Genomic DNA, 16,163 nt, shown 5'->3' with positions numbered 1-16,163 from the left:
GTACAGGGACTTGTAATATGACTTGTGTCTGTGAGTCACGCAACTTAAAACGGACCACAGGACTGCAATTACAAGTATACCACCCAAGCCAAAGACCTGTAAAAGAAAAGTCATTTTTTTGTTTTGTGTGATTTATTTATTTAATGGTTTAGTTTGTTGTGCAGTTACGGAAACTTCGTCCTGACATTGTAATTAACGTGTGTATTTACCTGGGCGTTCTATCTAAAGCTGACCCGTTTTACCTTTCTCTCTGCCTGCAGCGGGTGTTCATGGTCAGAAATGTTAGGGCAGCTACTCACCCGCGACAGGTTCAGATAGTGGTTGAGGACCACCCGCTGCTCGGATGTCAGGCTGTGCTTGTCCAGGCAAGCGATTTGCAGTTGGCCACCGCCGGTGTTGTTTGTGGTCATTAGGCACACGAGCCAGTCTCCGTCAATTAATGCCGTTATTACCCACAGGGACCCTGCGCAGATGGCCATGAGGATGCACCTGCCCATGGAAGGCCAGCAGTTCCGCCTGCACAGGTGGAACATGCAGATCCTCGTGCAGCGAGGGTCTATCAGCACCAGAACCAGCACCATTATGCAGAAAGGCAGCAGCAGGTAGAGTGCGCAGAAGAGGACGTTCCTCACAGGGTCGCAGGGACACACGAAGTCCAGCCTGAATATGTACTGGAAAGCGATGAAAAAGGCAAGGATGGCAACAGCGCCCCCTGCTGTCACCAGTTTCAGGAGCAGCTTGGACTGGAGGTCGAAATGTTGCATCTTCTGAGGTTAAATAGACTTCTCTGATGCTGGGTCCTTTGGACGTTGGAGGATCGGGTCAGGAGTGCTTAGCACGATCTGTGCGTGACAGCCTCAGGTTGTTCAGAAATGATAGACTTACAGCCGATCGTGTGTGAACTTGAGCGGGTTTCAGTGATTCTGGTATGTGGTGGTTCTGCTTGGCACTTTTCTACTCAGTTATCATCAGATTGTTTCCAGACTTTCGGTTTCGTACATCTTATCATTGTGGCATCTGCATCAAACAAGAGGAACTGGTTTATTTCAAAAAAAAAAAGTTATCATTAAGGCCATCATGACAGAGGTTACATGATGCAGGTGCTGATAGCAGATGCTGCGATATCAATCTGCTGCCTTGTAGAGAGAGTCTTGGTCCCTGACACCAGCTGGTTGTAGGTTTATATCCCTGCAGAATAATTTTCAGAAATACACTAGCAGTCAAAATATGTACCTGGAGCGCAGAGGCACAAGGTTACAGACTACACAAAAAACACTACCCTCATCTGCTTTGTTGAAGCCTGTCAGCTGACAAGAGATGCAGGTAGAGGAGTTAGGGCAGGTGGCAGGGTGAAGTGGCAAATGGATGGAAATAGTAAGCAGACTGTGACCACTCAAACTGTAGAAAGAGATTTGACCCCCCCTCCTTGACCCACTGACCTACACAGAGATGTTGTGTGAATTGAACACAGGGTCACTATTGCACCAGTTAAAAAAGGGTGTGCAGGAGAGCCTTGTCAGAATTTAAAATCAAGCAAGGAGCCTTGGCACTCCACATGATCTGCCTTTTTTATGCCTTGCAGTTGCTCTCACTGCAGTTTCATTCAGTATTAGTATTCATCATTGTCAGTGTAATGTAAGCATATGACTGCAATGGAGAGCATGAGAGTGCTGTAATTACATTGCATAATTCTGTATGTTTCAGCCGGTGAAGAGCTGCTGATGTAAATTGTGTAGGTGGTTAACATGCCAAAAGTGTGTAAAAGCTAAACAAATAAAATATTTATCTGTATTATTGGTGTGTAGACCTCGTAGAGTGCAAATGTATCACCCTCTGTTTATGAATATTTTCTCATGAGGACTTAGCTGCATCTGCACCAGCTGTTTTTTTAGAATTCAGATGTTCCGCTTTCACATGTTGTGAGCAATACCATAATGCACCACTTGGTGGCATCTTCACTTTGCAGGTATCATGTCTGTAAATGTATCCAGAAATGTTGTATACATGCACATTCCTCCATATTCCCAATAGGTTGCAGACAGCAGCAGTGGATCTGTCAAAGCCGGTCGGATCTGGCCACCCTCTCCACAGGTGTGACGTGGTGCCATCCACTGTTTGCGGTGAGACCATACTCTGCCTTCTCACTGCTTTTACACCTAACCGTTCAGCAGATGCTCTGGCCCGGAAAAATGAATTTGGCTATTCATTTGATTGTTTGTTTGTTTTAGCTGGTTTACCTGATAGGGACAAATACAAATTGACATTGACATATTGGTTTACAGTGATCAGATGTGTTTATTAAAGTATTTATAGCTTGTGCTAATTTGCAGTATCTGTCCGTAGATGGGCTTTTGGAGAAACAGAAAATAAATGAAAAGTAGAGCACAGCAATGTTAAAAGCGTGACATCTTGAAATACAAACTTCATAGTAGATGGCTTAAGTTATTATTAAGACGTGATTATGTGCTGCATGAGATCCTATTGATCTGTCAGCCAGGGCATAATGTTTCTTTTAAATTCCTAAGTCCTCTGACAGTTTCAAATGGGCCTGCAGTGAGTTTGAGAAATGGGAACGTTTACCTTGGGGACAAGAGTATATCCAGCCAGATCTGAACATGTGTACTGAACAATCCATTTCCAAACCATTAGATAATGGTTAGTTCATGCTGCTTCAGCATCAATTAGCTAATGGTTATTTCATTGCATTTGTATGAACTTTACTGCTCTCTTGGAAGCAACACATAGCAACACAATCATTTTAATGTTTTGCTGTTCTATCAGATGTTTGGAAGTTGTGTTCTGATGGGACATTCTTTTAAAAAAGCAGCTATGTGTATCATATCCTGCCTTCATAAAACTTCAGATGTGAACTTATCCATTCCATCTATTGTGTTAATATTGTCCTATCTAATGTGAATTGTTCTGCACCCTCTATAATACTAATATCATGCAATCTCTCCCAGACTGTCAGAAAGAGTGCAGAAAAATCTATTCCTGCTCCATGAGCAACTGGAATCCCCCATGTATTTTTCCTTTGTGTATCAGTGACCAGCCAACAGGTCTACACTCCCACTGTCTTCGCTTCTGCTACATGCATTTAACAGCAACACACAAACGGTTACCACAGCATTAAACTACACCATAAACTCTAACCACAGAAGGATTCACTGGAATTACCTGACAGTAAACGCCATAAAAATATGTGTTTTTTTTCCCCAATCTGCCACATAAATGCCTTCCCACACCAGTGTTATGGAGTGATCCTTTTACTGTAGCAGACAAATGGAAATATTTCACATTAAATTGTGAGGCACCTCAGCCACAAATCCCACATATTGTACAGAAACTGGTTAAACATGTCTTCAGCAAAGATGTTTGCGGCAAGGTGAGCAACGCTCACCTTGCCGCAAACAGACACCCAAACGTCACAATCCTGCCATAAAAATCCTACAAGATGAGGCATTCTGCTGCAGCTGTGTCTGTTTATGTTGTGGTATATTTTACTTGCATTGTGTTTTATGTAAAAAAACATCCCCTCATTTTCATGGAAAAATGTAATTCAGTAAAAAAAAAAATGTATTCAAACGTATGAAAAAACTTAATCCGTTTCTTCAGAACACAATAAGGCTGCACTTGTGATTCCACGGTAGGCACTCCCATAGTGCTGATAGTGCATTGGTGGTGCACGCCTCCCAAAGACAATATTGACTCGAGGATAGGTATGCTCTCGTGCAGTCGCCTGCGGGGCATCGCTGGGCTGGCTCGGCTCGTGTGTCGGAGCGGAGAGAGAGCTGCGGGTAGCAGCACCAGAGCGCCGAATCCCCGCTACCGTCTCAGAGAAGAATCCAGAGCGGCCTTCACAGAGTGTACGCCACCGGAAGAGAGCAATGGCTTCCATTGGACAGGTTATCTTCTGGAGGTACGGCGCAGTGGTTTGTCGTCCACGTTAATCAAATGGGAAAACTTGCATGAAATAGTATTTATACTGCGTTACTGTTTACTATATAGTATTATGCTATATACAGTACATGCTAAACAAGACTAAATATGATTGTCTGGCCTGATCACTTGTTAAAAACAACCATTTTACTTGTGAAGTAAGCTGTTTGCAACGTAGTCCTAAGTAATTACAAAATTACAGGTATTACAAAATAAATTGCAAAATATTTTCTGCAATTACTTATGGAACCTTGAACAGAAACTTTAAGAGCAATTGTTTATTAGAAAATGTCAGTATTGCATGCATGCCAAAGAAACAAGATGAACTAAGCTCACACAAATAAAGAATCCAAAAGGCTGAATAATCACTGATAGCCACACAGCATTAGTTAAGATTATTCAGTTTTTATTTATTCCTCACAGTACCCTTTAAAATTACATTATTATTACATTAATATAAAAACATTATTTCAGCAGGGGGGACTGCCTAGTTAGACCTTTAGCTTCAAACACAGGATGAACCCTCTGACAGGGGTTTGGCTCAATACTGGCCATGTTACATGCTCATAATGACCAAGAGTCCAAATCAGCGGAAACCACTGGGGATAGGGGTGGATGGGTTATCCAGTGTCCACCTGTTGCTCTGTTCTTGCCACCCGGTGGGGTTTTTGAAAAACAAGATAGCTTAGTCCAGTCTTACTTCACATAGGCTGTGTGTTGCCTGATTAACAGTAAAATCCCCACTTGATCTGCTCCTTTATTGGGTAATTGTGTTTGCTTCTGTATGACAAACTGTCTGTGGCTTGGGTTAAGGTTAGCGTTAGCATTCCGGTTAGAGTCAGTCTATGGTCTGACTGCTGGGAGATCTGGCTAAAGAGTGAATGAGTGAGTAATACAGGGAGAGAGTTAGCGTGAGGATTAGGGTGAAGGTTAGGGTTAAGGTTAAGGTTACGGTTAGGGTTAGTCTGTGGTCTGACTGCTGGGGGCTCTGGCTGGGGAGTGGGTGGGTGAGTGATGCAGGGCTCTGTCTGCCTGTTTCTTGTGTTGGTGAATTCGTTCCTGGTCAGTCACACACTCAGAGGGGTGGTCAGAGTGTTGTACCGTAACTCACCCAGGTCAGATTCATCCACTGAGAAATTAATTAGAGCCTTTTGTAAATGTTATATTTTTTCTGTTTTTAGCATGATCGTCCTCATATTTATAGTTGGTGGACTTCTCATCCTTATATTGTCCATCGCATTTACACGTAAGTACCACATAATCACGCAATCAGCATCACTTCAACATCACACCAGTATGGTGTCTGTACCCAGTGAGTACATAGTAAGCACACTGTAAGTACCACATATGAACCACATAAGAGGCACATAAGTGCCATATGAGTCACCTTGATTCTCATTTCCATCGAGGGTACAGAATACATTCTTGTTATCTTTACCAAACCCTATGTATCTGATGCTGTAGCTCCCATTCACTGTGAAAGATCAGAGCCTCACATCTTTTGCTCTTTAGGTTAGTGTTTGCCACCGGTGATCCCGAGGCTATACTGTGTATTCTGGGCTCCGACAGGGACTCTCCCTACTAATTTACTGGGAAAGCTCTAAAAAATCTTTCCCTGTTCATGTTAGTTTACTGGGAAATAAAGGATTTGTTGCTGAAAGGTCTAATGTAATACTACAACAATGAGTCTGGGCTAGAGCATTTTCATCATTGCCTCAGCACAGCGACTGTAATCCATCTCAAGTTTATTGTGGTGCACACTTTAATAACAGAACAGGCTTTGCTACAAGAAAGAATGAGAAAAAATCCTGCTTTTCCAGTGGAGTAAACCTTAATGATGAGTTTTTTTCACATGAAACTATTGTCATTTAGTAGATGTTCTTTTCCAGAGCAACTTACATAGGTTACAATTTTATCTACTTGTACAGCTGGATATGCACTGAGGTAATTCCAGCGACAGCAGTGGCCCAGCGGGGAATCAAACGAGCAGCCTTTTGGTTACAAGTCCTGCGCCTTACCACTATGCCACAATGCAGCCACTGTTCCTTTTAGTGCAGTAAAGCTTAATGTATGTTAATATACAGGCTGTCAGGTGTTCCCTTTGGAAGGCAGCTGCATTTTTACGGCTGTGCAGCAGGGGGTTTAGCTGTGGTGGGTGTGACCTGTGCCAATATTCCTTCCCCAGGCTCGCAGAGTTCTTTTGTGGAAACCCATGACCCGTTTCCCGTGGGAAACATCGGAGAAGACATCGTGCTGGACTGCAAGTTCCAGCCGTCCACCGCAGATGTGAAGAGGCTGGACCAGGTGACCATCACCTGGGAGAAAGACGGGCTGAGCGGGGTGGTGTACCGCTACCAGAACCGGGCCGCTCAGCTGAGGGACCAGAACCCTCAGTTCAGGGGCAGGACGCGGCTCTTCACGGACAGCATCGCCGCCGGCAACGCCTCCCTGCTGCTGTGGAACGTGGGAATAAGGGATGCGGGCATGTACCGGTGCAGCGTGAGTGCCCCCAGTGGCCGGGGGAGCATCAGCCTGACTCTCAGAGTCGCTGGTGAGAAAGGCATCTTCCTCACACTCTTCATCACCTAAAAAGAATGGGCAGGGGCTGGAAATGGTAAAGGTAGCTTTGTGAGCAAGAAACAGGGAAGAAGAAGAACCTACCTTTAAACTAATAACCATCCTGAACCTGTTTTAGCTTTAAATTTACACTTATTCATTTGGCAGGTGCTCTTATCCAGAGCGACTTATACAAAATGCATTCATTACAGTTTGGCAAGTAGCCAAACAGGTGCTGAATCATTAGTGCCCTCCCGCAAAAATGCAGTGCCATTGTAGGAAACGTTTCCACGAGAAGAATAAGTGCCGTCATGAGGTGCAAAACGATATAAATATCGATCTAATTTCTAGCTAGATATTGCCATTAACTTGTATCACCAAAGTGCTTACCACTAAGATTTGACTGCTGTAGAAGCAAATAATGCCATTAGGCATTTGCCTTCAAACTGCCATCAGGATGTTACTGTTAGGTTTTTAGTACAATTTCAGGAGGGGAAAGGGCCAGGGACTACGAGATGTATTCCAAATATTGGTTTTCAGCCTGTCCTAGGACAGCGACCTTGCAGTCCTGGGTTAAACAATCAGAAACTGATTTGGGGTGCAATAAGCATCAAATACCGACACAGTAAATTCCCTCCCTCCCCTATTTGTAGCTCAGAGTCATAGAAAGTGTGAGCATATGCAGTGTTCATAAAAACCACATTGTAATAATCCAACCACGTCTGTTCCACAGAAACAAAGTGTTAATATCACTAATAATATTTTTGTTAACAATAATGTGATTTAGCCAAGTGCATAAAACTGTCACATCATCACATAGTAAGTGCTTTAACCATATACTTCACCATTCTGCTTAGCATTCCTGACCTTCCGGCCTCTTTTTAAGCACAGGGTTAGAGTGAGTTCTGGGAGGGGCTCAGGGTTACACTTCTGCCAGCAGCTGTTTCCTTCCCTTTGACAAAGAATGACACTGAGAGTGTGTGTGTGTGTGTGTGTGTGTGTGTGTGTGTGCGGGAACCCCTCCCACCAAAAAACGTATCTCCACCCAACTTGGGCACAAAGCTGTAGTGTGCTGGAGATTTAGGCAGGGTGTCAGAACACTAATCCTTATCACTGTGTGATATCTTGATCGGATCAAATAAAACCCCTATTCTTCTTTCTCACAGCAACCCCACAGGGTAAACAAACACCATAATGCTCTTAGCCTGTTATCGGTCTTGTAATGAGCTCCGATGTGGTTTGTTTTTGCATTGTAACCTTAAGCCCATGTATGCACTCTGTGGCCATTGTAACACCAAAGGATACTGCAGAGTGTTGTTGGTCTGGTTCCGTCTTCATTCCTCATCTGAAACGGTTATTGCTGGTACCACGTGAGGCGTTGAAATCATTCAAGCCTTTGATGCGCTGTGTTAAGGCGTGCACTTAAACTTACATAGCAGTTGCACAGTACTTCACTGGTAAACATAATCTTATTAAACCAGCATTGCTGACTGTTAATGTGTCTTCTGTGGGATCCTTGTTGTGTTCACTGCAGCGTACTCCTCTCCGAGCTTCACCAGGAAGGAAAACCTCCTAACGGCAGAGGCGCAGAGGTGGTACCCCAAACCCGACGTCACCTGGAAGGACCACAACGGTGACACCCTGAACGGGAGCGCCAGCTTCTTCAACAACTCAGCCGGGATCCTGAGGGTGGTGACCACACTCGAGGAGCCGGTGCGGGTGGACGACACCTACACCTGCCTGATCCAGAACCACCTGGTGGTGTCTGTCTCCCAGGCAACGGTAACAGGTGCGAAGAGAAACGTCCCGCTGGGTGTCGTTTCCCCAGGCAACAGTGGCATTTGCAAACGCGGTGAAAGTCTGTTCCCAAGCCGTGGTGACAACACGAGTGACAGCGATGTCACAGTCTAAATACAGCGGTTGAGGTGCTCTCTGTCATTAAGTATTGCTGAAATGGATGTGTGAAAGAAAACTGGCATATTATGAGGTACAATGTTAGGAGGTGAGTGACTTCCTTTAAATAACACACATAACCATCAATTTAAATTGAAATTTCACCAGTTTGTCTCTCTGTCCTTTTTTTTTCTCCAGATCAAGGCATAAGAGAGAGGACATACTTCATCTTTAACCTCGCACCTTCACTGCTGCCTCTCCAGCTGGCTCTCACTGCTCCTCTTCTTCTGGGGGTGTTAAGCCTGCTCCGCTGAACACGGAATGAACGCTGCCTGCCCTCCTCAACACACATTGAACACTGCCTGCTCTCTCGAATGCAGACTGAGCACTGCATTACTTGACATGACATTATGACATCACTGTCATTTAGCAGATGCTCTTACGCAGAGTGACTTACACAGTGGGTCTAATAAAGTGGCAAGAAAAGTTGCACAAACAGGACGCCGCTAATGACGCATGAGCAAGTGTCGGTGCCAAACAGCACTGAGATCAAAGGCGCATGCCTTGATTGACATGGTAAGTGCAAAGTAATATGTACAACCTAAGGACTATACCATTCCAAGTATAATGTTAACACATGCCAAAGACATGCATGTAAACGTCCACATACCCAAGAACATTACTTCCTGATCTCGTCAACACAGACTGAAGACTGCCTGCTCTCCTGATCAAAGAAATGAGGAGAATTTGGAATGTTTGATTGAGTCGTAACTGGGCGTGGCAGATAATTGTGGTCCGCTCTTTCATTAGGATGTTTACTTCACAATTTTTGGACCCTGACGTGTGTCTGGATCGAGGCCTTTCAGTGCTTATCTCTGCCTCTCGGGAAAACTGGGAGCGTGAGAGGAATACTGTAGCATTATCTGCTTGTTGAAATACAGCAGGAAACTGTGAGAAATCCAGGATATGCTGTGGGTTTGTGAGAAAACAGACACTATTTACACATTTGTTGAGAGACACATAAGGGGCAGTCTTTGTGTGCTGTCCCTGTTTGCTCATCTAGTGGTGAGGATTGTGTTGCGGTTAGCAGAGGCACAGGCTTCCTGCTGCGGTCCTGTCTTTTCCCTACCATGTGCACCGCAGGTGAAAACTGTCCCATAATCAAATAATGCACTCCAAATCAATGCGCTTCTTTGTACCTGTTTATACCCAAAATGCGAGGTGTATGTGGCTTGCTGTTCCTTTTATTCATTAAAATATGTCTGAATGCCTGGTTCATTTTTTCTAATAGGAAAAAAGCCTAAATGTATTTTTGATTCCTCTCAGTCGATTTGAGGGAATTTGACCAGTGCGCGGGTGATTTGTTTTCACATATAGAATGTTCTGGAAGGTGTCGCCGGACCTCGCCACTGCGCTGCTCGGTCTTTCGGGCCAGCAGAGGGGGACACTGCGCATTCCTTCAGGAGATACGTGGGGCCTGGGAAACTGCCCTACTACTCTTCCAAACACTTTTGTGTCTTAAGCCACGCCTGTTAATGTACGATTCCGCAGACTGGGCGATGGGAGTAGTTTTATGAACTTTTAGGAAAACAGAGGAATGTGCGTTTCTGCCGAAGAAGAGTTGTGGAGACGCTTGAGATATCCGTGGAAAGAAAATAGATCACATATGAAAGTGATGAACTACAAACACCGAGGTTCAGACAATCTCTGGGTCGCTGATGATTGAAAAATACAATCTTGTGCAGCTATACAATGTTACAGTTTGTCTTAGAGTAATTTGCATCCACGGTTGGCCGAAAGAATGGTTTCAACGAATGCCGTCTAATTGTTTGTAAACGGCGAATGCAAAAGGACGCGACGGCTTCGCTCAGAACGATGTCCCTTAATAACGAGAAGGAGGGAGACGTGGGTAAGTTTTCAGCAACAGGCTCAAACGATGACGGCAAAAAGTCAAAGGGAATCAGAGAATGTGTGGTAAATGACAAGGTGGTCTGCCGTGTTTGCAAACATTTCTATCGGGACCCCAAAATTCTGCCATGTCTGCACACGTTCTGCGCCGAATGCATCCGTCAGCTTGAACCGTTCTCCGTGTCGGGAATAAACGGCAAAGCGGCTTTATCGCAGGAGCCGCCGTATCTCCGCGATCAGCATGCGGTCACGATACTGTGCCCGGAATGCGATTCCGAAGTGGACCTACCGCCGACCGGCGTAGACGGGTTAACCCCGGACCACCTGGCGCTGGACGAAGTGTTTTTGGAAACGCTGCTCAGTGAAAACTGCGAGCTCGTCTGCGATCTGTGCAACGAGGGCGACGCCGAGAAGCGGTGCGCGGTGTGCAGCGTCAACCTCTGCGAGTTCTGCTGCCAGGCTCACAGGTCGGTGCTGGTCGCAGTCAGCTCTGACTGTTTCATGTGCATTCTGCATGTACAGTGTCGGTACAAACTATTTACCGACGCAACGTTAGAGTAGAGATGTTATTATCTATCTATCTGTCTATCTATCTATCTATCTATCTACTTTTTATTGGTTTATGGACACTCCACCAGAACTTGAACCATTACCAGGAAGTTCTGAGTTAATATTTTTCTGGCACAAAACGTAGCTATATATTTAGTGCCTATGTTTTAGTATGTAGGTCTGTTAAAGATCACATCTGGCAGTAATAAACTGAAGCACGATGAGGGAATCTAACCGCCACAGCACTTTGTCGTTAAGTTTTGATCGCTTTCACACTTTGCTACGTTCAGTAGTCACGAACATAACAAACAACAGTAAAAAAAAAAAAAAAAAGTACATTCTTCAGTTGTTTACTTGAAAATGGAAGTGAAGTGCAATAGTAGTTAGTTACCCCCCCTCCCGCCCCCACAGGAGGCAGAAGAAGACCTCATCCCATCCCGTCCAGCGTCTGCAGGACCTGAAGGCGCAGGGCAGGCTCTCCCGGCCCCTGCTGTGCACGCTGCACGCCGGCGAGGAGCTCCGCCTCTTCTGCGACTCCTGTGACCTGGCCCTGTGCAGGGAGTGCGCCGTGGCGGGCCACCGCGACCACCAGTGCGGCTACGCGCACGACGTGGTGCACCGGCACGGCGACCGCATCCGGCAGCTGCTGCGCGGCGTGCAGCCCCGTCTGGGCCGGCTGGAGGAGGCGCTACGCGCGGTGGAGCGGGCGCAGGGCGCCGTGCAGGCCCGCGCCGACGCCGTGGCGCACGACGTGCAGGCCTTCTGCCGCGGCTACACGCGGGCGCTGGAGGCGCACTGCCAGGTGCTGCTGCGGCGGGTGGAGGCGGTGCGGGCGCAGAGGAGCACGCAGCTGCACCTGCAGAGGGCGCAGCTGGAGCAGGCGCTAACGGACGCGCGCACCGGCGTGGACTTCGCCGAGCGCCTGCTCACCTGCGGCTCCGAGGTGGAGATCCTGAGCGCCAAGGGGGTGACGGCGCGGCGGCTGGCGCGGCTGGCGGAGGCGGAGTACAACCTCCACCCCGCCGTCGCCATCGACGACGGCAGCCTCTGTTTCCTGCCCCAGGAGAGTGCCGGGGAGGTGGGGGGGTTCCCCATGTTTGGCGTGATCCACGCCAAGACGGTGGACCCCAGCAAGTGTGTCATCCAAGGGGAAGGTGAGACTGAGCACCCCCTGCTGTATTTATGTACACTCCGTTATGACTCAGTCTCCTTCTACAGTTGATCTGTGGTAGAAATGAAGCTGAAGAGCCAATTTACACTAGTGAAAATTAGGCAGCGTTAGTCCACTGAGTGAAGTGAACAGGTTTCAGTTTCAAAATACCCATGTTCTGACACGTCTGTATGTGTTTTGGGGGAATTCAAAAGAACTGCTCTGCCGCTCGCCCTACATAATGAGTGATGGATGTAAACAAGTATCACATTTTCTGTTCTAACATTCCAACACTTTTTGTTAATTTTAGTGGTCAACAATGTGTATCAAATTATACTGAGGAGTGGAAACAGTGTAATGGCAACGTGCCTCTTATTCGCCTCCTATTAACCATTAGTCAAAGTAAAGAGTTCACAATAGTTTGTTTGAACTCCCAACCACGTCTCTCTGAGGCAACAAAAATATTTCGGGTTTTAATGGAATGTTCCTGCCGTGAACTCTGGCTCTTGCTCTGGTGTTCCCATATCTTTCTTGGCCAAAGTTCAGAGATTCTTTGCGGTTGAAGCTGGTGTTTGGCTGCCGATTGTACTGTTAACACTGGGAGTCCGGGCTTGCTTTCCCACATGCACATTCCTGTAGAGACACATTTCCCCTTTGTCTCTCAGTAAGGATAATGAGCAGGTGACATTCCTGGTTCCCGTGAAAGCTTTGGTTGATGTAGAAGCTTTTGAAGTAGGGCTCCATTGTTGTCAGAGGAGAGGAGTTTCAGGGTGATCCTGCCCTGGGGGAGAGCGGATTCTCTGTGTTTCAGCAGGCTTTGCACACAAAGCAGAATAAATACTGCTTCTCTCCACACAGAATATTTGCTTCGCTCACTCAAAGCCAGACAATGAGCTACTGTAACCAGGGGACGGATAATTTCAGTGAATTTCTAAGCTAGTGAAATGGAGCATGTGTTGTTATGACTGCGACAGAAAGCCGCCAGTCAGCCATGCCCGGGGTGCAATTGGCATAAAAGGAATATCCCCAGAATGTGAAGTCAGGGGCTTTTAAAGGACCACATAGTGCCTGTCCATCATCTCTCAGTGCACGTGCTGGCACGTCAAGCTCAGACCCGACTGATGTTTTGGGGGGGAATTTACATTAGAGTTGGATTAACATTTTTGGCAAATCTTTGTTAATTGGGCCCAATGGTGAGAAAAAATTCAAAATCTATTTTCAGAAAACACATCCTACATTTTTGGATAAATGGTCTGAGTGCAACAACCACAACTTGATGTGGATGGTGTCAAGTGTGTATAAACTGTCAGTTGTCAAGCCTTTCAGCTACCTAATAATTAGTATAATTATTAATTAATATAATTTATAATTATGCTGAATTGAAATTGCATTACTACACTTTGTCTTATAGTAGACACATACCCGGAGCATCTTAGCAATTAAGAGTTATGAATGCATTTAATGAAGTTACTGGAAAATCAGAATACAACTGACCGCATCTGACAAACATGGTTCTATCATAATACATAAGTGCTAAAGTAAATTCAGAAGTGCATTTAAAACAGCAGTATAACATTCCCTAAAGTAAAACGAAGAATACACAAAGAAGGGAAAGATGACATATGCTTGGGTAGGGGACCAATGTGTAGTTTAAATAGGTGGGTCCTCAGTCTGCAATTGAAGATGGCCAGCAACTCTGCTGTTCTGACCACCATGAGAAACCCATTCCACCATATTAGAGCAAAGAATGTGACTGGGATATGCTTCTGTGAAGGGGAGGGAGGTATTTTTACCCTTATTTTGGCGTATTATGGAGAGGTATTTATACCCTTAGAAAGTTACTTGTTCAGCGTATGTCCATAAATGTAACGTGTAAGTCTGTGTGACCTCTGACCTGTGACCTCTGACCCTCCCAGGCCTGCAGCGGGGGAGAGAGGGCCAGCGGGGGGAGTTCACCCTGGTCTGCAGAGACTCCTCTGGAGAGCCCATGGGGAAGGGAGGGGAGGCTGTGATGGTCAGCATCGTTCATAAGGACAGGAAAGACTGGTAAATACTTCCCGCATTGTGAGGTCAGAGGTCAGGGGTCATCCCTGTCACAGAGATGGTCCAGGATTGGTGGTTTTCAGGAAGGAGCTGATAGCCAGGATGCACAGTTTTCAAATGTATTTCAAATTATATCTGCTTATTTCAAATTGACCAGAAAATGTGTGTTGTTTCAAAATATGTACATGTACGTCAGTATGTAAAGTATGTTCGATTACAATATTTCATCAGAAATTTTGTATATAGAATATAGCTTTTTTTTTTTTTTTTTAAGAAAGACAGATGAGAACCTATGAGCTTTAGGTGTCACATTTTTAATTCTGTCCCCTACAGCAGGTCAGTAATTGAGCTGCAGTTAGTTACAGTCTCAAGATGCTTGGCATGCATTTACATTGTCTATATGTAGGTTCACAAGAAAAAAAGGGCATTTAAACAGCGTGCCTGGTGGTCAGCCATGTTGCCGCTGTACAGGGTGAATGCCTCAGCCACTGGTGTAATGCAAGTGTTGTTAATGTGAACCCTCTCAGCACGGTGGACTCGATGGTGACAGACAATGGCGACGGATCTTACAGCGTCTCCTACACCCCCACGGAGCCTGGGCTATACTCTGTATGGGTCTGTGTCAAAGCCCAGCACGTCAAGGTAACTAAGGTCAGGGGTCAGCGGTCACCTCACTTCTTGTCGGTTAGTTTTGTTATTGATGATGAAATTGGTTGTGATGATGACTTCGGTGGCTGTGGTGGTCATTATGGTTATGGTAATGGATTTGAGCATGGTAGCTGGTAGATTTCGGCGATGTCTTGGGTTCCAGGGGTCACCCTTCATCCTGACGGTGAGGAGGAAGTTCCGGCGTCACCAAGGAACCTTCCACTGCTGCTCCTTCTGCTCCAGCGGGGGGGTGAAGGAGGCACGCTGCAACTGCGGGGGCACCATGCCAGGTCTGTCCAGCAGGGGGTGCTATAGGTCTATATGCTGCCATACTGTATGTCCATTCTGAAGACCAAGATGCTATAGTTCAGTTCCACTAGCCCTGTGAGGTGGGGTTATTGCAGTGACCATGGGGCATGTGGTGCCAATTTAATGGAAGGAGGAAGAGAGGGTGCTTAGTATCCAGCCTATAGCTAATGCATATATCTTATCACAAGTGCACCTTTTAATGGGGTCCCCCTCAACTCTGACCCTGAAGAACCAAAGTGCACCTTTAAATAGGGTCCCTTCCCATGTAACTGCTTTGTGTGTGTCTTTCCAGGTGGCTACCAGGGCTGCGGTCATGGGCACAAGGGCCATCCAGGGAAGCCCCACTGGTCGTGCTGTGGGAGTGTGGTGGAGGGCTCGGAGTGTGTGGCCCTGGGTATGGGACTGGGCTCTCCTCGCTCCCCCCGCAGCCGGCTCAGGACTGTGGAGCTCTAACAGCCTGCAGGGGGCAGCACACAGCCAACTGCCACACCCCCCATTTCGTGCAATTTTTCAAATCCATTGCTGACTGTGAAGAAAGGGGAGGGTTATGAGAGACAGCTGAGATGCTGCAGCCCTACAGAGAGACGAGAGTGGAGTGGCAGGATAGGCCATTTCAGTGTGACGTTTAGTTGTTACAGTGGTGCTGTAAAACCCAGTGGAACCAAGTTATTTTTGTCTCCCTCGCCCCCTCTCACTCTCTCCTCTTTTCATATGTATGTATATACACACACGTTGTTTGTGTTTATTCACACCCCTGATTAAATAGGAACAGAAAACATGGCATAACAGAAAATAGCATATTTTTCTACATAGGAAATTGAAAATGTTGCATTTACATTTTGCCATTTAACAGGCACTCTTATCCAGAGCTAGTTAAAAAATGCAAAAACTAATTACTACTTTTGTTCCTATTTAAGCAGGGGTATAGTATGGAATAAATATGAAGGGCACTGTACGTCGTATGTGATACTTTTCTGAACAGAAGCTGTGTGGCACAACTCCGCTCAAAACTGTGAAGGACCTCCTGATTCACGACTCTTCAGATCTTTAATTTTTGTGCATTTATTTATCTGTTCAGCATTTATGTTTATGTTAATGTAGCAATACTTTTTGTATTTACGGTACAATGATGTATTTTTGAGACATGAAAGTTGTCCACATGTACTCT

The 16,163-nt window shown here is 45.9% G+C and overlaps 2 protein-coding genes across 2 annotated transcripts; both read left to right on the top strand.

The window, feature by feature from the left end:
* Window positions 1-3,887: 3,887 nt before the first annotated feature.
* vtcn1 (V-set domain containing T cell activation inhibitor 1) lies at window positions 3,888-8,598 on the top strand. Its single transcript, XM_036545566.1, has 5 exons — window positions 3,888-3,919; window positions 5,121-5,185; window positions 6,125-6,490; window positions 8,030-8,277; window positions 8,587-8,598. Exons 1-5 carry the CDS (start codon window positions 3,888-3,890, stop codon window positions 8,596-8,598), a joined length of 723 nt encoding a protein of 240 aa, XP_036401459.1.
* A 1,359-nt stretch (window positions 8,599-9,957) lies between these two features.
* On the top strand, window positions 9,958-15,475 carry trim45 (tripartite motif containing 45). The gene is made up of 6 exons (XM_036545684.1): window positions 9,958-10,763; window positions 11,257-11,999; window positions 13,912-14,041; window positions 14,566-14,680; window positions 14,850-14,976; window positions 15,288-15,475. The coding sequence occupies exons 1-6, from the start codon at window positions 10,231-10,233 to the stop codon at window positions 15,446-15,448; spliced, it is 1,809 nt and encodes a 602-aa protein (XP_036401577.1). The 5' UTR covers window positions 9,958-10,230; the 3' UTR covers window positions 15,449-15,475.
* The last annotated feature ends 688 nt before the right edge of the window (window positions 15,476-16,163 follow it).

The sequence above is a fragment of the Megalops cyprinoides genome, chromosome 14 (assembly GCF_013368585.1).
Source record: "Megalops cyprinoides isolate fMegCyp1 chromosome 14, fMegCyp1.pri, whole genome shotgun sequence".
Classification (NCBI taxonomy): domain Eukaryota; kingdom Metazoa; phylum Chordata; class Actinopteri; order Elopiformes; family Megalopidae; genus Megalops; species Megalops cyprinoides.
This window is presented reverse-complemented; position numbering and strand designations above follow the sequence as displayed.